The sequence below is a fragment of the Neofelis nebulosa genome, chromosome 2, assembly GCF_028018385.1.
Source record: "Neofelis nebulosa isolate mNeoNeb1 chromosome 2, mNeoNeb1.pri, whole genome shotgun sequence".
NCBI lineage: Eukaryota > Metazoa > Chordata > Mammalia > Carnivora > Felidae > Neofelis > Neofelis nebulosa.
In genome coordinates, this window is record NC_080783.1 from 28061843 (window position 1) to 28083705 (window position 21863).

The 21863-nt window shown below is 37.0% G+C and overlaps 1 protein-coding gene across 1 annotated transcript in view; it reads right to left on the bottom strand.

The window, feature by feature from the left end:
• Window positions 1-21863, bottom strand: part of PTH2R (parathyroid hormone 2 receptor) — an 84057-nt gene that overhangs the window by 55051 nt on the left and 7143 nt on the right. Inside the window, exon 2 of the mRNA XM_058707035.1 lies at window positions 4040-4142. Within this exon, the coding sequence (XP_058563018.1) occupies window positions 4040-4142 (103 nt within the window). The remainder of the gene's footprint in view (window positions 1-4039; window positions 4143-21863) is intronic.

Below are 21863 nucleotides of genomic sequence, written 5' to 3' on the forward strand. Positions count from 1 at the left end.
TTGAGTCAATTTACATATAATTACACATAATTTTTCACTGAAAAGTAAATCAAAGTTTGACCAGATTTAATTCTATCCTATTAGTATGGGAAAAGGTCTCAAAGAAAGGATCTTTTCTCTTCTGATATTTATTCATCTACATATTTCACATGATTCACACCTTCAGAAATTTTAGATGTTACATAAGTTTATATCCAGATCATTTATTCTTTTTATGTGTCACTCACATGATATGTCACCAATTCATACTTGCTTGCCTTTGACCATCCTATTCCTTCTGCCAGGAATGTCCTTTTACTCTCCTCCTCTACACATCTAATTCCTGCTCCTTTACTCTTAAAATGAGATGATTATTCCTCCAGGAAGCCTCCTCCATTCATCCCCAATCAATTAAGATACTTTTTCACTGGTTCTGTAGTTGGGATGCTTCTGTTGTTAAACTCACACACCATACTGAAAGATGTCTACCTCCCTTACTAGGTCATCATCTCATGGGGCAAGGACATCATCATGGGGCAAGGACAGAAACAATTCATTGTTTCCAGTGCTTACCACAGAAGCAATACACGGTAAGCACATAATATATTTCTCAAACTCTTAAAGGGACACTGAAGATAACAAGGTTGGACTAGCTAGTCTCCATCTTCCAGCTCAAAATTTCATGAGATTCCATAGAAAATAGCTCATTTAGCCTTGATAGATAATAATCTTTATAAATCCCTTTATGGTGATGTCACTTCTTGTTAGTAGCCCCGCATGTTTGAGATATCAGAATCAGTGTTCTTCACAGGTGGCATGAATAAATCTCTTTTCTGACACTTTTAGTGTCAGAGAGCTCCTTTCTAGTACAAGGCAACTACAAAGACTGGATTAATACAAAAACTTGCTTTCTTAAAACACAGTTTTGCTAGCTATAAATGAATGGAATAAGGTGCACCTAGGTGGCTCAGTCGGTTAAGCATCCAATTTTGGCTCAGGTCATGATCTCACGGTTTGTGGGTTTGAGCCCTGCGTCCGGGTCTGTGCTGTCAGCTCAGAGCCTGCTTTGAATTCTGTGTCTCCCTCTCTCTCTGCCCCTCCCCCACTTGCAGTCTGCCTCTCTCTGTCTCTCAAAAATAAATAAATGTCAAAAAAATTTATAAATGAATGGAATAACACTGAGGCTAGAAATTATTCCATAGGCTCAGCAGGCAATGCATTTGGGGCTTTACCCTGGAGGCCTCTACTGATTTGCTAGCTTACAGCTTGGATTATGATTCTGTTCAGGTAACAAAAGATGAGCCTGAAGCCTGATGTATTCAAAACATTGAACAGAAAACCCCTGTATAACAGGATCCCCCCCCAAAAAAAATGACCCCTTTAGTGAAGGAACAAGAAACAAAGCTTTCCTTCAGAAAGAGATTGGCTTGTTTCACTCCTGGCTCCATTTAGAATTTGACTAGAAAACTATTATAATAATAATAAAAAAAGAATAGAAAACTATAGAAAAAAAAATCTTTGAAAATTTCTAACCATAAGCTCACACTCATGTGTAGCCTAAATTTATTTTAAAATAGACGTAGGTAGGTCAATAGGCACCTCACAGAAGCAGACAGAAATTGTCTCTGGAAAAATGTGCTTTAAATGAGGACCTCATGAGTTCTTTATCATAAATCATTGGACACACAGGAAATAAAGCCACCACGTATGATAATACGCATTGACAAACAAAGTCTATGGATATTAGAATTATCAAATGCAGAATATAAAATATGTTTAAGAAAAAAAGAATAAGTTGAAAAGATATTGAGGATAAAAAGACTATCAAAATTAAATATGAAGATTCTAGAATGCAAAAAATGGATAATCAAAATTAACTTAGTAGATGGATTAAACAGCCATTAGACAAAGTTGAACAAAGAGTTAGCACACTGGAAAATATATCTGAAGAAATTCCCAAAATAGCAGTAGAGAAACAAAGAAAAGGTAAATACATAAGACATGAAGACACAAAGAGTAGCATAAGAAGGTCCTACGTTTGTCTAAATAAAGTTCCAGATGGACACAATAGGAGAACAGGGGAGAACAAAGTTTCAAAGACAAAATAGCAAAATATTCCCTGAATAAAGCAAAATATTCACTGAACAAAGACACAGACCCTCGGGGGCGCCTGGGTGGCTCAGTCGGTTAAGCGGCCGACTTCAGCTCAGGTCATGATCTCGCGGTCCGTGAGTTCGAGCCCCGCGTCGGGCTCTGTGCTGACTGCTCAGAGCCTGGAGCCCGTTTCAGATTCTGTGTCTCCCTCTCTCTCTGACCCTCCCCCGTTCATGCTCTGTCTCTCTCTGTCTCAAAAATAAATAAATGTTAAAAAAAAAAATTAAAAAAAAAAAAAAAAAAAAAAAAAGACACAGACCCTTGGACGCTAGAAATCAAATTAATCCACAGGTAGATACAGAATAAAACTGTAGAACATCAAAGTCAAATAGAAGCTCTTAAAAGGAGCCGGAGAGGAAAAACTAACCATCATCAAAGACCAAAAACTGATTTGTCACCAATAACAGTGGAAGCTAGGGGGAAAATGAAATAGTATTCAGGTGCTAAAAGTAAATAATTCTCAACCAAGAGTCACATGTCCAGAAAAAGTGTATCTTTGAAGATTGAGACTGAAATAAACACCTTTTCAGACAAACAAAAACTGAGAGCATTTGCTGCAAGCAAGTTCTAACAAAGAAATTTTGCAAGACATATCTCAGCTTGAACAAAAATTATAATATACAATTAATATAAAATCATATGACTTTATTAACATAAGATAATATGAAAATACGGGGCGCCTGGGTGGCTCAGTCAGTTAAGCAGCCGACTTCAGCTCAGGTCATGATCTCACAGTCTGTGAGTCTGAGTCCCGCATCAGGATTTGTGCCGACAGCTCAGAGCCTGGAGCCTGCTTCAGATTCTGTGTCTCCCTCTTTCTCTGCCCCTCCCCCATTCACACTCTGTCTCTCTCTCAAAAATAAAATAAAAACATAAAAAAAAGTTTTAAAAATTATATGACAATAGCATACAATTTGGAAGCAATTAAAGTATTTCAAATTGCTTATATTATTCAAGCAGGAGAAGGTATTAATAAACTTTAAACTTTCTTAAATATTTGGAGACTAGAATGAAGTAGATCAAACCAGATATTTCACTATAGGGCATAGCTTTAAAGATATTACCTGCTGCATTCAGAATGTTGGGAATTTAGGGAAGCTCAGTAAACTGCAGCTCCCTTTATTAAAAAAAAAAAAAGACTTTAAATATATTCAACTATTAAGGCAAGACATTTTCCCATATAAAACATTATAGTTTTCCCACTCCTCCAAATATTCCAATAAACAGCTTTTCTCAATGGCCCCAGTGCAAACTATGAGTGACCACCAGGCTGTGAGGACCACCACGAGCCATAGTTCCTGTACAGCTCCAACAATAGAGCAATCCAAGAGCGTCAAAGCCACCGCAAGCTCACCTGTAGTGTTGTAGTTCTGTTTTTTCAGTTTCCCACTTGAATTTGGAACTAATTGAGAAATTGCATAAAGAGTCAGGCAGATGGAAATTAAATAATCACCTTATTAAGGAGAAAATATTTTTTGAGAACAGGGCCTAGGTACATATAAAAGGGCCTGCTTGTTTGTTCTTCTGATCTTTATACGTACTACCTAAAACTGCAAGCAATACCCACCGGAACAGAGCCTGCCCCTCCAAGCTTACTAGCTGGTTAAGGGCAGACCAGCATGCACGCTCTCTGCAGGCAAACAGATCCCAAAGAGAGGCCTGAGAAAGAAACCGATGTGCACATGCTCAGAGGCTATTCTGAAATTCAGAAACCAGGCAAGTCACTCCGTCCATTGGAAGGGAAGAGCTTGTAGTGAAGGAGATGAGAAGAACACGATTCTGCTACCACGCCCTTCCACATAGAAACATGCAATGACTGATGAGGAACTCCCTACTACCAACTCCAAAGGGGAATTTGAAGTCTTTGGGAGGACACAAGGAGACACGATGTTTTCAGCACCTTTACCTCCTCCCTGGGGCTGAGCTGTGATGTTGAGCTCACATTGTACTTTAGCTTTCAGGACAAGGACAATCTGCTCCTCCATGGTAATGGTGCCACCAGAATCCAGCTGTAGAAATGAACAAAATACAAACAGAACAATATTTCCATTACATTTTTTAAGCCATGGTATAACCTTTCATTATATACTGATACAGTTGAAAATTAAAGTTTTGATAGCCAGCTATCTGAAATAGTCTTTTATCTGAGTCAAACTTTCTACAGGATAGCTTTCATCAGATACATTGATACTGATTCCCACCCTGAAACATGCTTCTAACCTACAGCAAGTGAATAATAAATTCTTGGATGAGTTCACCTAGATTTGGCTTTAGCACCACCAGTAATGGAGAGGAAATTCTACTATTGGAAAACCTTATTTCAATGAAATATATTTTAAATATGACCAAATATTCATAATTGTTCAGATTCTGTTGCTTGGACCACCTGAATCTGATGCATATATAAAATGTACATCTTTATGCTGCACATCAGACTCAGTGAGTCAGAATTTATTTCTGGAGGTGGTGGACTGGTAATCCTTGTGTTTCCCAGGGACGCTTTGTGGTTCTTGCACTAACTTTAATGGGTTTGACAACCAACATACTTGAAGGTACAAGATAATGGTGAAGATCATTCTATTAGTCAAGTTTCAATCAGAGAAGCAGAACTATAAGAGATTAGGATATACAGAGAAATAAAAGTAAAAATAGAATAGAATAAGTAAGTACTTGTTACAAGGATTTGACTAAACAGTTGTGGGAGGTGACTAAATAGTTTCTAGAAGGCCTTTTTTTTTTTTTTTTTTTTTTTTGGTCTGATACTGGAGCTGGAAATCTGCAGGTCAGGCAGTTAAAAAGAGATGAATATAAAGAGAGGGAGAGAGTAGGAAGAACTTGGAACCATGAGCATGAGCTAAAACCAAGAGGACACAGTAGAATGCATGTGAGTTCTCGGGGCCTCCAGCCTTCATGTTGTAGGTGTCCCACAGAAACTGGCATTCTTTATCATGGACCTAAACACACTTAGCCCAGGAATCAGAGAAGTTAAAGAAGAACCCAGGAAAATATGAATCTGCTGCAGGCCTGGCTGCTATCCCCCACAATGAGATGAGCCAATAGAGAGCCAACAATGCGTGTGAGATACGAAAGCACCTGCCTTGACCATCTGAGTGTAAAAAACAAAATGGCTGTTGCCTCACTTCTGCCTTCCAACACTCATGAAAGCATGTCTTATGTGTCACCCTAACCAGAAACATAAAGGGAATGGGGATTCTGGGAAATGCGGTTTAAACAGCTAAGCTGACACATTACAAAGCCACCAAAATCTACCCCTGTCAACTTGGCACCCACACATATCTCTTTAAACCACAATTAATTTCCAGAAAACTCAATAACAAAGTCACGCTCCATCTAACATGACACAATTTGTTTGGTACTGAGAGTGATTCCAAAGAACAGAATTTAAGGAGCAAAAAAATCTGTATTTGTCATCTCTAGCTGTATAACAAATTGACCCAAAACTCTGTGGCTTACAACAAGCATTAATTATCTCACAGCTTGGGATAAACTTAGCTAGGTGGTTTTGGACTCAGTCTCTTATGAGGTTTCAGCCAAGACACTAGCTACAGGTGTGGTTACCTAGACTTGATTGGGACTAGAGGATCCACTGCCAAGGTGGTCCACTCACACAGGTATTGGCAGAGGGCTTAAGTTTCTCAACGGCTGAGAGGAAACATTAGTTCCTCACCCTACGGTTCTCTATGGGTGCTTAAGTGTCTTTACAACATGACAATTGGCTCCCACCAGATGAGTAGTCCAGAGAGAAAGCAAGGAGAAAGCCACCATGCCTTTTATGATCTACTCTCAGATGTCACTCATGGTTATTCCCATCATATTCCATTAGCTAAAAAGCAAGCCACCAAGTCTCACTCAGGGGGAGAGGAATTAATCTGTACCTTTTAAAGGGAGGTGTCAAAAAATTTATAAATGTATCTGTAGTCAGCTGCAATTTTCTGCAGGTGCTCATCTATTTTCCAGAATGAGAATACTGAGTATTGTGGTTTTTGTAGATTTATTAACAATAATAGGGTCCAGAACTTTGCATTTCTGTTTTCTCCTAGGGGCTTAGAGATTCTTTTTATTTATTTATTTATTTATTTATTTATTTATTTATTTCAAGTTAATTAACATGCAGTGTAGTATTGGCTTCCAGAGTAGAACCCAGAAGTGATTCATCATTTACATATGACACCCAGGGCTCATCCCAACAAGTGTCCTCCTTAATGCCCATCACCTATTTAGCCCATCTCCCCCCGCCCTCGACCTTCCCCCTCAAGCAACCCTCAGATTGTTCTCTGTCTTTAAGAGTCTGTTATGGTTTGCCTCCCTCTCTGTTTTTACCTTATTTTTCCTTCTCTTCCCCTGTGTTCATCTGTTTTACTTCTTAAATTCCACATATGAGTGAAATCATATGCTATTTGTCTTTGTCTGACTGACTTACTTCGCTTAGCATAATACACTCTAGTTCCATTCACATTGTTGCCAATGGCAAGATTTCATTCTTTTGGATCTCCAAGTAGTACTCCATTGTGTGTGTGCATGTGTGTGTGTGTGTGTGTGTGTGTGTATATATATACACCACGAGCCATAGTATATATATATACCACGTATATATATATATATACCACGTCTCCTTTATCCATTCATCTTAAATCAAATGAGATGAAAAACCTATCAATTTACCTAGGTGACAAACTCCCAATAACACAATCCTTTGTAAACCTCGAATATTTAATTTTTGGTTGTAAATACTTATTCTCTAGAATCATTCCTTTAAGGAAATAAGGAAAACAAACCTTTTTATGTTTTGCAATAAGACATTAGGGACTGAACATTAGAAATAGAAGGATGTTTGTATTAGGCATAAAAACACCTAGAGATTACTGATAATTATGATTTTAAATAACATATAAAATGATACACTGGCAGGTTAACTTGAAATGGGGGATACAGAAAATATCTGTCATTAGAACTCATATCAGCATCAAAAATAAGTCTTATTTCTGAAAACTATGAGTTTATTATTTCCTAACATATTTACAATACAGAGTTGCTCAGTGAATATTCTGGAATATAGTTTTAGAGATTTCTGGATAATATTCATAGTTCAATTCTCACATTTATTTTAATAATATTTATGAAATGAGAGAACAAACAAAAACTGATTTTTTTGGATTGGAATACATACCATAATTTAGTTATCAAGCAAACACAATACAGATTCTGAGTTAAAAGTATCTACTCTAAAAGTGAGCCATAAAAATCTCATGTACCCAAAAGGGAGAATGAAATGGAAGCCAATGAGTCATCTAAGTGAGCATGGTAGGAAAATTAACTTCTTCCCCTTCATTCCCCAGAAACAGCCAGGCACCATTCACATTTTGTTTTGCTTTATTTTTTGGCTGGGTTGTTTGTTTTTTTCCAATTCAATAGTTATTTTCTTGTACCTCAATCCTAGAAAACACTGGGTAAGCTGTGCCCAACATTCAGAACTAAAAATTTGATTCAGAGAAATTTGATTTCAGTTATCAAACATGAACATTGCAAATCACCCCTTGTAAATTTTTATTTGAACAAATACAGTTTTTGTTTTCTTTTGTGCAGACTTAGCCTTTTTATTGGGATCATCTTTTCAGGAACATAAGCATCATATAAACTTTAGCTTCTACAGATATTTTACTCTACACATGTGGCCAATTTAACCAGGAGCAAGTTTGATTAGAATGTGCTAATTCATGAACTTTTAAATTGCTCTTTAGTCATTCCAACTGAGGATAAGGAAATGTTTAACATCTTTTATATGACTTTCTCTCCCTCCTTAGTTACAGTTACAAGTGTTCTTCACCATAGAGAGACAGTAAAATCATAATGTACTTAAAACAGAAGAGGAGTTTTCATGTTCAATGCCTATTACTCCAAAAGCAACAATTGCATCCAAAGCAAAATGGCACATTTAGTAAAAACAAGATGTTACTAATTTTTCCTGGGCAAGTGATCATTTACAATTTGAAAGAAAACGATGTATTTTACTGAAAGTACTTAACGTTCTTGTTACACATACTGACTGGTTAAAGTCAGAATATGCAAATCTTCATAATTTCAATATTCACATTTATTCCATTTTTAAGTAAACATGCACCCATAAATTAGATGTTTTTGAAAAGAAGCATTCTGGAACTTCTACTTCTGGCATGATGGGGTAGATATACTTTTCTCTATTTCTTTCAGTAAGTACAACTAAAAACCCTAGACATTATACATAAAATGAACATAAGATAAAATTCTGAAATGTGAAGAGCAGAAAGCAGACCAGCTAGGGACCTCAGATCCCAAAGAACAACACAGTGGTGAATTCTCTGGGTTTTCTTTTTGCCTCGTGTATTTGGGACTTGGAGGTGAGAAGCTGGTAACTCAGAAACACCAAGAGACACTGACCAAAAAAAAAAAAAAGCCTCCAGAAAACCTTGCTCTCTATAGCAAAGAAGGAAAGGAGGAGCCTGACTAGACAGAAAACTCTCACACAATAATAGCCCAATCTAAGCCAAACACCACAGGAGAAAAGCTGCAGTTTTATCCTGACACCTCAAAGGCCAAGTGGAGCGCCTAGTCTTCTACCTTGGCGGGCTGTAAGGAGGTGACCCTACACTCTCTCCAGAGATAGTTTCAGAGCAAAGTAGAGAGCCAGGACATTCACCCACACTGCTCTGGGACAAGTGCCCTCGCCTTTCCAGTGTTACTGGGGAGCCTGGACTTCCACCCCCTGCTGGCAGTAACAAGGTATCCCTCCATCCGCCCTCTGGGGTGCTGTCAGGAAAGACTGAGTAGCGAGTAGCAAGTAAGTCAGCCTGCAACGAGGCCACCCCATTGTGCTGTCAGTGGAGACCACATGGGGCCTACAACTCCCATCCCCACCCATCAGTAACAAGGAGCCCCATCTTAGGTGCCAACAGCAGCTGGCTGGGGAACCTGAACTTCTATTGACACCCTTATTTCCCCAACTATATTAATACCAGATAAAGTATACTTCAGGAAAACAAACTTACCAGAGACCAAGAGGGACATTGTATGAAGACAAAAGTGTCATTCCACCAAGAAAACACAACTATCGTAAAAGTGGATGCATCAAAAAAAAAAAGTGAAGCAAAAATTGATAGAATTGAAAGAGGAAATAGACAAATCCACAATTACAGTTTAAAATTTCAATACTCCTTTCTCCATTGATAGAACAACTAGACAGAAAAGCAACAAAGAGATAAAAGAACTCAACAAGACCACCAACCAAGAGATCTAATAGACATTTATAGAACACTTCACTCAACAAGGCAGAATACACATTCTTTCCAAGTGTTCACAGAATATATATCAAGGCAGACCACATCCCTGGCCATAAAACAGATCTCAACAAGTTTAGAAGAACTGAAATCATACAGAGTATGTTCTCAGACAATGGGATCAAACTAGAAATCAAAAACAGAAAATAACAGGAAAATCTCCAAACACTTGGAAACTAAACAACACACTTCTAAATAATCCATGGGTCAAAAAGTAAGGCTCAAGGGAAATCAAAACAATACACTGAACTAAATGAAAATGAAAACACAAAATATCCAAATGCATAAGGCATAGCTAAAGCAACGCTGAGAGAAATTTACAGCACTAAATACCTACATTGCAAAAGAAGAAAAGTCTCATATCAATAACACAATGTTCCATCTCAAGAATCTGGAAAAAGGAGAGCAAACTAACAATAAAACAAGTAGAAAAAAAGACATAATACAGATAAAAACAGAAATCAATAAAATTAAAACAAACAAACAAAAAAACACAGTAGAGAATGTCAATGAAACAAAGAGCTATGTCTTTGAAAAGATGATAAAATTGACAAACTTCTAGCAAGCGGACAAAGAAAAAAAGAGAGAGGACACAAAGTGAATTATAGAAATGAGAAAAGATTAGTGGTTGCCCCAGGGCTGAGGAGAAGGAGATGTGAGAGAGGCTATAGAACAGCAACAAAGGCAATTCTTTTGGAGATGGAATATATCTGTATCTTGACTGGATCAATGTCAATATGCTGGTTGTGATATTGTACTATAGTTTTGTAAGATGTTACCACTGGGAGAAATTGAGTAGAGGGTACAGGGTTCTCTCTGTATTATTTCTTATAAATGCATATGAATCTACAATTATCTCAATAAGTTAATATTTTAAAAAAGAATCCACCTAACTTGAAAAAACACAATATAATATTTTAAAATATTACCTCATTCTAGTAAATGAAGATTTGCCACAAGGTGGTTGCAAAAAACAAAGGTAAGTAAGACCTGTTAAAATATGATGATTTTATAATTTTGCAAAAATATCTCCTTTATAAAATGAAGTTTCCTTAATGTGTATAATGCCTTCTTAGGAAGTTATTGTAATATTTATATACCAAATCTGACTCTAAGTCAGAAAGGATTGAAAGAATTTTTAAAGAGAATGAATTTCTTTAGACATTCTACTTTCCATACTCCAAAAGGAAGGTGAGCTTGTCTATAATAAAAAGATTTGTTTGGAATTCAGGACTTGTCATATAGTCTAGTTTCCTGGGCCAAATAATAAATCAGTTTTATTAACTTTCTACTCCATGTTTTCACACAGGCCTCAAAAGAGTTCATATAGACCTATTAATATTTTATTTTACTTTCTTAAATACTGATTTCACTCTCAGGAGTGTGCGTCCCTGAGAGCAGGCAAAGTTTTTATTTTGTGAAGTGAGATGGAGACTGAAACATGGTTTTAATTATTTATAATTTATTGTCTGTAATATTGGGTTCTAACAAAGAAAAGGAATCTGTTATAATAAATGATAGCTTTGAACCATCCACCTTTAATTAAAACACCAACTATGAAAGTGTTTCCCCATTTGTCCTTTGTTAATTCAAAGTAAAACAAGTTATATGGATAAAATACACAGAATACACACACACACACACAACATAAGCGTCCAGACTTCTCAAGATTTTTGTTTGTTTATTTATTTCAAGAGAGAGAGAATGAGAGTGAGCATAAGTGGGGGAGGGTCAGAGACAGAGAGGGAGAGAGAGAGAATCCCAAGCAGTCTCCACACCATCAGTACAGAGCCCAACACCGGGCTGGATCTCACACCATGAGATCATGACCTGAGCCAAGATCAAGAGTCAGACGCTTTGTTGACTGAGCCACCCAGTCACCCTTCAAGATTTTTAATCCTTTCACAAACTGACCTCTAACTCAGAGCTAATCCAAAGTCCAGTCCATTTTTCACATTAGGCAATAAACCATAAAACTTCCCATGACTCGTTCATGCAGGAAACAAACCGAAAGCAGTTTAAGAATATAATGTATCCAGGGACACCTGGGGGCTCAGTCAGTTGAGTGTCTCACAGGTCTTGGCTGTGGTCATGATCTCACAGTTCATAGGATGGAGCCCCACATCAGGCTTTGCACTGACAGCAAGGAGCCTGCTTAGGATTCTCTCTCTCTCTCTCTCTCTCTCTCCCTCCCCTACTCTCTCATGCTCTCTCTCTCAAAATAAATAAATATTAAAAAAGAATATAATGTATCTATCTGTGACGTGGCTCAAAATCAGTTAAGAAGGCAGCACTAGAAATGTGATCACACAGAACTGTCATTTTTCACACCTGTCATTCACCCTTTCTCTTTCATTTTAACCACATGAATTTATTAGGTATTTGTAGAGTCCAATTACTACTTAGAAAAAGCAATGTTAATTTCTTAAGTAATTTAATGATGATAGAGGTAAAGAACAGATCAGCCATTGCTAGGTATTGGGGGAGGGAGGGACAAGGGAAGAGAAGGAAGAGGTTGTGGCCATAGAAGGAGAGCAGGAGGGATTCCTGTATTGAAACTGTTCTGTATTTTAACTGTGGTGGTAAGTCTCGTGTATCTGCTTATGTGTGATAAAACTACATAAAACTGCCCCCCACACGCACATGCCCAATGAATATATATAAAACCAGTGACATCTGAATTAAAGAGGCAGATTCCATCAATATCAATTTCCTGCTTGGGTTATTGTACTATAGTTATGAAAGATGTCACCACTGGGAGAAATTGGGTGAAAGGTTTATAGTATCCCTGTATTATTTCTTACACTGCATGTGAATCTACAATTTTCTCAAAATAGCTTTTTAATTCATATAATAGTTTTTAGTGAATTGTATTTAGTTTATTAATGATTATAACCATGACAGATCAACTAAATGTTAAATGAAACATAATAGAATCTATTAATTTGAGGAAATTAAGTTCAAATATAATAAGACTACTTGGCAAAGAATGTGAATGCAAAAGAAACCACGCATTAGGTAGCTCCCCATAATTTACAGATTTCTATAAATATAAAAGGTTCCCTATTATTCTCAATGAAACCCAATTAGAACTGAGAATTTTTAAATTCCCACCCATTACCAGATCTCCTAAGCAAGAAACTAATTGTCAACTATTACTCATCAACTAATTTAAAATAACTCCCTTGACAATCAAATGAAGTAACTATGTGTATCTTCCTCAAAAGTAATTTACTTATTTTACACAAAGTTGCCATCAAAACATAAAGTCAGAGGTAGCCAAGTTAAAAACTATGCACATAAGATCAAGCAGGTTTGTGCAACATTCAATCCTTAAGGCAAAGGCTCCCTTTTCAAATCTCAGCAAAGTTGGCTCAAGATTTTTAGTTATTTAAAAACCTAATTAGTTAGTTACATCTGAAATGGCTTTCAAAATCTTTCCACACTAAGAATTTGAGAAGTTTTCTATGAACATAGAAAAGCTGAACATTTCCTTTGAATGAGGTCTCTGCAATTAGGGGGAAACACATGATTTCAAATACAGGCATACTTCACTTTATTGCACTTCTCAGATACTTTTTTTTTTTTTTACAAATTAAACGTTTGGGGTGACCCTGCATCGAGTGAGTCTTTCAGCACCATTTTTCCAACAGCATTTGCTCACTTCATGTCTCTGTGTCATTCTCGTAATACTTGCAATATTTCAAACTCTTTCATTTATTATTATATTAGTTATGGTTATCTGTGATCAGTGATTATGACTCACTGAAAGCTCAGATTATGGTTAGCATTTTTTTATTAATAAAGTATTTGTAATTAAGATATGTACATTGTTTTTTTCAGACATAATGCTATTATATACTTCATATACTACAGTATAGTGTAAATATAACTTTTATATTCACTGGGAAACCCAATAATTCTTTTGACTCACTTTATTGCAATATTCACTTTATTGCAATGGTCTGGAACCAAACCCATAATATCTCCAAGGTAAGTCTGTCGATCTTAAGTGTTTCACCATAAAAAATAAAAGTAAAAAAAAGAATGAACGAAAAAGTGAGTGATTGATGTGCTAATGACCTTGATAATGATAATCATGTCACAATGTAGACATACATGAAATCATCATGTTGTACACCTTTGAAAGAATCACATTGTACAACCTAAAAAAAACAGTACAATACAAAATAAATAAGCTACCTTCACCCAAAAAAACAGTGTTGCCCTATTTGGGGACATAACAAATCATCAAGAAGATGACTGTTTCCTTCAAGCAGTTGGCAACAAAAATTTGAGATACAGAAAATCAGGCTGCAGGCCAAATTGCATTGGTCAACATTCCATCCATTTGCATCTATGGTGTCACCACCTGAGGCAACACATCTGTCATGCAGCACAGCTGTGGATTCCTGGGAAGTAGTGACTGGGAAAAATAACATGGTTGATATCCAATGAGAATGAGAAGGCTAATTTCCAGCAAAAGCAATGAGGTAAAAATCACCATCAATAATAAGGCCCACAAACTATAAGGTAAGTTTCACATAGTAGAAACTCTGTGCACTCATTAGCTATAACAATTGTGCATGTACATTAAGAGAATAAAGGAAAATTACTATGAGAGCTTGTAAATTAAACCATCTATGACCCCCCAAAAAACAGGGGGGATGAATGTTGGAACTAAACTCTGGTTTCCTTGATTTCTGATACGAGGATGTAACCACCGATCACATAATAGCTGGCTTTATGGATGAAAGAGAGGAGGCAAGGTGTGACTGTTCTTAGTTGAATGAGTAATAGCGGGGAGGAGGAGGAGGAGGAAGAGATAACAAGTAATGAGGAATTTACTCAGCAGATATGGGAATAATAAAAGGTTTCTAAATCAGGAAGAAGTGTGAATCCACATGGTCTTATTGGAGGTAAAGTAAAATTTAACCCAGTGGGGTGGGGGTGGGGGGATAGGGGAGTGGGAGAGAGCTATATTTGACAAGACAGTGTGAGATCAGTGTAGTTTGGGACACAAACATTTGGACAGATAAATGGAGAGACAGGCAGAAGGGCCAAGAAAGCAGAGCAGCATGGAAGTTCTCGGCTTCTCTCATCCTGAAATGCAGTTAGATCATCACCAAACCATTTTGCACACCTAGGAAGCTGATTTGAGGATTAACACAACAATCTGCATAACTTGAGCCACAGAACTTGGCAAGTATGCCGTGAGGAGAGGTGAACTGGGGGAGAGAGAAGCCACGGAGGGTAGGGAGCTGTTTCGTGTGGGTTTTTTTTAATGTTTTATTTTTTATATTTGAGAGAGAGAGAGAGTAGGGGAGGGGCAGAGAAACAGAGACAGAATCTAAAGCAGGCTCCAGGCTCCAACCTGTCAGCACAGAGCCCGACGCAGGGCTTGAACCCATGAACCATGAGATCATGACCCGAGCCGAAGTTGGACGCTTAACCGACTGAGCCACCCAGGCACCCCAAGTAGGGAGCTGGTTTTGCAGAGAGAGAACAGAGAAAGGGGAGAAGAGTGCAGGAAAAGCTTTCCCTCCAAAAGAGTGGAAAGAGAAAGAGTGGAAACACTTACAAGGGACTGAACAAGAAATCTGTTCCCCAAAACCATTGACAGGGAGAAAGAAGAGGGTTTCAATACCATTAGGACTCTATAAACAGGGGTGCACAGAGTCAGAAATTTCAGAGCTCAGAGTTCCTATGCCAGAGACTAGGAAGCTGGGTGAATCCATTTTCACCTCTCCTGTGTGTGCACATAGATGCATACGCACACCTCACTGATCCACCCCAGTAAACTAAGAAGGGCCACCTAGTGGAGAACAGAGCCATTACACCAAGCCCCACCCAACTGCACCTTCACAGCAAATGCCCTAGAGGACCATCACAAGTCTCTCTGCCTGCTGAGTATATGGACTATAAAGTGATTCATAGCTTGAATTTTAGGGGAAACTAGATGTAACTTCATTCAGGTTTCATTCTGTTGCTGGTCTATTTTTTTTTCTTTGTTCTCCTCTCTTTTCTTTTTCTTGGATACAGAAAGAGAAAAAATTTATTATTTTCATTTTTTTTAATAATTTTTTAAATTCTACTTACTATGTTTTTTGGTTTTTGTAATTTTTTAATTCTATGTCACTTTCTTCATTTCATTTTATTCCATTTTATTGTATATACTTTTTTAATTTTTAAACTTTTTCTTACTTTTTTCCTTTTCTTTCCCTTTTTTTTCTATTCTATCAAGTTTCTTTTAACAAGCAGACCAAAACACACCTAGGATTTAGCTTCCTTTATTTGATTTTTTGTGTTGTTTTTAATTTTTTAACTTTCATTTTTTATTTTATTAATTTTTTTTCATCTCCAAAATGATAAAACAAAGGAATTCACCCCAAAAAAAGAACAGGAAGAAATGACAGCCAGGGCTTAATCAATACAGATATAAGCAAGATGTATTCTAGAATTTAGAACCATGATAATAAGAATACTAGATGGGGTAGAAAAAAAGCATAGAATCTCTTTCTGCAGAGATAAAAGAGGTAAAATCTAACCATGACTAAATTAAAAATGCTATAACCGAGATACAATCTCAAATAGATGTCACAGTGGCAAGGATGGATGAAACAGAGCAGTGAATTAGTGATATAGAAGACAAAACTATGGAGAATAATGAAGCAGAAAAAAAGAGGGAAACTAAGGCAAAAGAGCATGATTTAAGAATTAGAGAACTCAGTGACTTATTAAAAAGGAATAACATCTAAGTCATAGGAGTCCCAGAAAATGAAGAGAGAGAAAAAGGGGGTAGAAGGTTTTTGTGAGCAAATCACAGCAGAAAACTTTCCTAATCTGGAGAAAGACACAGACATCAAAATCCACAAAGCACAGAGAACTCCCAGTAGATTCAACAAAAACTTGCCATCAATAAGGCATATCATAGTCAAATTCACAAAATACACAGACAAGGAAAGAATTATAAAAGCAGCAAGGGGAAAAACATCCTTAACCTACAAGAGAAGACAGATCAGTTTCACAGCAGACCTATCCACAGAAACTTGGCGGGCCAGAAAGGAGTGGCAGGATATATTCAATGTGATGAATCAAAAAGATATGCAGCCAACAATTCTTTATCAAGCAAGGCTGTTATTCAAAGTACAAGGAGGGATAAAGAGTTTCTCAAACAAAAACTAGCAAGGGGAAAACCTGACAGTGACAAGCAGAAGAATGAACCTGGACCGCTTTCTTACACCATACACAAAAATAAACTCAAAATGCATGAAAGACCTAAAAATAAGACAGGAAGCCATCAAAATCCTAGAGAAGAAAGCAGACAAAAACCTCTTTGACCTTGGCCACAGCAACTTCTTACTCAACATGTCTCTGGAGGCAAGGGAAACAAAAGCAAAAATGAAGTATTGGGACCTCATCAAGATAAAAACCTTCTGCAAAGTGAAGAAAATAATCAACAAAATAAAATGCAACTGATGGAATGGGAGAAGATATTTGCAAATGACATATCAGATAAAGGGTTAGTATCCAAAATCTATAAAGAACTTACCAAACTCAACGCCCAAAAAACAAATAATGCAGTAAAGACATGGATGAAAGACATGAATAGACATGTCCATTCCAAAGAAGACAACCAGATGACTAACAGACACATGAAAAAATGCTCAACATCACTCATCATCAGGGAAATATAAATCAAAACCACAATGAGATACCACCTCACACCTGTTAGAATGGCTGCAATTAACAACTCAGGAAATGACAGATGTTGGTGAGGATGTGGAGAAAGGGGAACCCTTTTGCACTGCTGGTGGGAATGCAAACTGGTGCAGCCACTCTGAAAAACAGAATGGAGATTCCTCAAAAAATTAAAAATAGAACTGCCCTACAACCCAGCAATTGCACTAATAGGTATTTATCTAAAGGATACAAAAGTACAGATTCAAAGGGGCACATGCACCCCACTGTTTATAGCAACACTATCAACAATAGCCAAAGTATGGAAAGAGCCCAAATGTCCATTGCAAAATTAGTCAGAGAGACAAATATCATCTGACTTCACTCATGTGGAACATGTTGTATTAGTTCCAGATATATAGCATAATGATTTGTCATTCCACAATATATGCAAATATCAAATCATCCAGTTAACATCCATTACCATACATTTACAAAATTCTTTTTCTTGTGATAAGAAATTTTAAAATCTATCCTCTTAGCAACTTTCAAATATTCAAGACAGTATTATAACTATAGTCACCATTCTGTACATTACATCCTCATGACTTACTTATTTAAAAGACTTTTTTTTAAGTAGGCTTCATGCCCAGCACAGAGGCCAAGGCAAGGCTTGAACTCACAACCCTGAGATCAAGACCTGAGCCAAGATCAAGAACTGGACACTCAACAGACTGAGCAACCAAGGAACCCATGACTTACTTATTTTAAAACTTATTTTAAAACTTTTAAAACTTGTTATTTTGACAACCTTCACCCATTTTGCCCTGTTTGGGGTTTTTTGTTTGTTTGTTGGGTAAGGTATTTTGGTGTTTTTTTTTTAATAGCACTATTAAAATACAAAGAACTTCATATATTTAATGGGTACAATTCAATGGGTTTGGACATACGCAAACATTTATGATACCATCACCCAAATCAAGGTAACAGACGTAGCCAACATCTTCCAAAGTGTCCTTGTGATTCTTGTCTGGTTTTTGTTTTTTGTGGTACAAAGAGTTAACATGAGATCTACCCTCTTAAACTTTGAAGTGCACAATACCATGTTGCTGACTATAAGCACTATATTGTCCTGCAGACCTCTAGAACTTGTTCACCTCACATAGCTGAAACTTAAATAGAAAGATGTTGTTCAATGGATAAGGTATTCTTTGTTTTCCTGTATCTGTATAATGAAAGCACAAATCTTATCTTGCTTTCAATGTAAAATTGTGCCAATATACATCTGACTAGATAACCTAGGGAAATTTCTTGGCACATATATCTGAAACCACAGGTAGAGCAGGCTTCAAAAGAATGACAGAATGTAAAGTTCACAAGGGTAGGGATTTTCAGGTTTGGATTTTTTTTTTCACTGTGCATCCTTCCTCTACCACTTGTCTTTGTTTGCCACAAAGTTGCTGAGGAATTAAATGGATGTTGGAAAGGTAATAATAATGCTCCTTGCCAGGGCGCCTGGGTGGCTCAGTCTGTTGAGTGTCCAACTGTGTCTCAGGTCATGATCTTGTGGTTTGTGAGTTCAAGCCCCACAATGGGCTTGCTGCTGTCAGCTCAGAGCCTGCTTCCAATCCTCTGTCCTCCCTTTTTCTGTCCCTCCCCAACTTGCAGTCTCTCAAAAATAAACACTTTCAAAAAGTGCTTCTTGGGGCGCCTCGGTGGCTCAGTCAGTTAAGTGTCCGGCTTCAGGTCAGGTCATGATCTTGAGGTCCATGAGTTCGAGCCCCACATCAGGCTCTGCACTGACAGCTCAGAGCCTAGAGCCTGCTTCAGATTCTGTGTCTCCCTCTCTCTCTGCCCCACCCCCACTCACACTCTGTCTCTCTCTGTCTCTCAAAAATGAATAAATGTTTAAAAAATGTTTTAATAAAAATAATTTCTTAAATGCTTCTTGCCTTCCTCTTAAAGTTGTTGTGAGGATTAAAGAAAGTAATCCATATAAAGCATCTAGTTAAAGGCCTTTATATGGTGAACACTGCATAAATATTAACTAGTATTATGAAGCCTATACTTTTTTTAAAGATTTTATTTTTTAAGTAATCACTACACCCAATATGGAGCTCGAATTCACAACCCTGAGATCGAGTCACACGCTCCACCAACTGAGCCAGCCAGGTGCCCCACCAAGTCTATATTTTTATCACTTTCTACATATATTTGACCAACATAAACTTAATGAAGCAAAAAAGAAAAAAAAAGTGCTGAACATGAGAACCTTTGGCAGAGATCGGCAGGCCTTTCCCATCTCTAGTTGAGGACCTTCTGTCTACACTGCACAAACAACTGAAGTAAAAGACAAAATACACGAGAGAAGGAGAATGGACAGATGCCACAGGATGGGAGACAGAAGGCACAGAACTCCTCTTTGCATTGTTGGCATTCGGTCTCCTCTAGAGTGGAAGCTCCTTGGAGAACGAGGCCATGTCCTAATCCCTTTGAGAGCCTGCACCATAAAGGTAATACCTAGTAGCCCACTGTAATTTTGCTAAATTGAAAACAAGAAGACCTAGGGAAAAAGAATTTTATTTGCAGGGTACCTCCTTCTGTTCACAGAAAAGATGTCAGCCAGTTTTCTACTCATTTGACACCACTCATTGTGCTGGTTTTGCAGCGAGGATTGTTGAGTATATTTATTCTACAAGTATCTACCAAGACCTTTCATGGAGAAAACACTACTTATAGACACTGTGGCAGAAGATAGAAATAAAAGAAACCCTAGCCATAGATCTGGCCCTCAGGTAGGTCAGGGGCTAAAGTGTGGCTCTTGGGCACTTACTACACAATTAGCATGAGTGGTAAAAAAAAAAAAAAAATGTGATAGACCCACAGACAAAATGCCATTACTTATATATGACCAATCTGGTGAGAAACAGAAGTATATTGCATTTTGTGGATTGATTTTTAAAAGGCATTTTTAAGACTGTGGGAAAGCCCCATGTGTCCACCTATGGTTTCTTCTAATTTTTAGATATCTCTAACTTCAATTAATCCACATGAAAACTGTGCTTAACTTTCACTTACATGACTACCCAAAAGCTTCCGGATGTCATGTCTTACTGATTTTATTCATCTAGGAAATAAGATGCCAGAATATATGCTCAGAGGAGAAGTTCCACCTTGGGCTCATTATATGCATGAGTGCCTTTCTGAAGGTAGATTCTCTTGTAGTGTGGGCAGAAGGATATGCAAGCTTAGACATATCTCATGCCCACAAAATTGGTTTAAATGCATTGTTAAACATAATCTTTGCTCTCAGAAAGTGCATTTTAAAAAAATAACTGAATTTTTTTTTATAGAAAACAGCACTAGCCTCATTATATAAATAAGGGAAGTGACAAGTAATATAAATTATTCTTATTCAAGAATTTGCAACCAGTTTGCAATTTTATGTAAATGGTTTCATAAAGGAAAGACAGAAGTTTGCCTTAATGACACATAGAAGTCCATTCCAATCTAGTCACACGAATATTTGGCCAGAGTGTTAAGCAACACTTTTGTTTGTTTGCTAGGTGTTTAAATATATTATAGCTACGTATCTTATTTTTTTATTTTTTTTATTTATTTATGTATTTTGAGAGAGTGAGAGAGAGAGAGCGAGCACCAGCAGGGGAGGGACGAGAGAGAAGGAGAGAGAGAGAGAGAGAGAGAGAGAGAGAGAGAGAGAGAGAAGAGAATTGCAAGCAGGTTCTGTACCGTCAGTGCAGAGCCCAACGCAGGACTCAAACACATGAATTGTAAGATCATAACCTGAGCCAAAATCAAGAGTCAAACACTTAACCAACTGAGCCACAAAGGGGCACCCAATACGTATGTTATCATTAACAAGAGTATTTGACTTATTTGCGAATTCAAGCAGCAATATATAATACTTCTTCTATCTACGATCATGCAAACACTTACCAATATTCAATTAGTATCTACTAGGTACCATATTCTGTAGAAAGTTATTAAGAATCAGTTCTTGCCCTCATGTAGTCCACTATCTGTGGCAGAACATCAAAACAGCTATTTTTAGACATATTTTTAAAGAAATAGCATATCATTTATGATTTTAAAACAAAAATCATACATGATGTAATTCAGAACTTTCTACATGAGCCTTACATTTAACAAACCAATAAAATTAGCACTGATGAACATGAGCGAATATCATACTTGATAAATCTTTAGAAGAAGTCCCAGTTGAAGTAATAATAATAAACAAGATAGAATGCCTATAATAATCACTACCATTCAATATTACATTGGGAGTTCTAACTAATGCAATAAGACAAAAGATAAAAAGAAGTAACAGATATAGTTATTGGAGAAAATTGTTACTGCTCCAGAATAAACTCGGTAGGTATGAATCAATAACTAAAAATAACAGTTTCTCTATACCAACAGTAGCTAATTAGAAAATATAATCAAAATGATGATGATGATGACAATGATGGCAGGGAGAATGAGCAAACTCTGTGACATGTACTACATTAAATGCTTCTCCTGAGGTTTTCATGATGTGTAACCCACACACCAACTCAATGAATTTGGCCTTAGGTCATCCCCATTTTTCAAATGGAGACACTGAGTTTTTGAGATGTTAAGTGATAGCTAGAGAGTAGGAAACATAGATTCCAAATTCAGTTCTTAGATTACAAATTCAGTTCTTATATCAAAGTC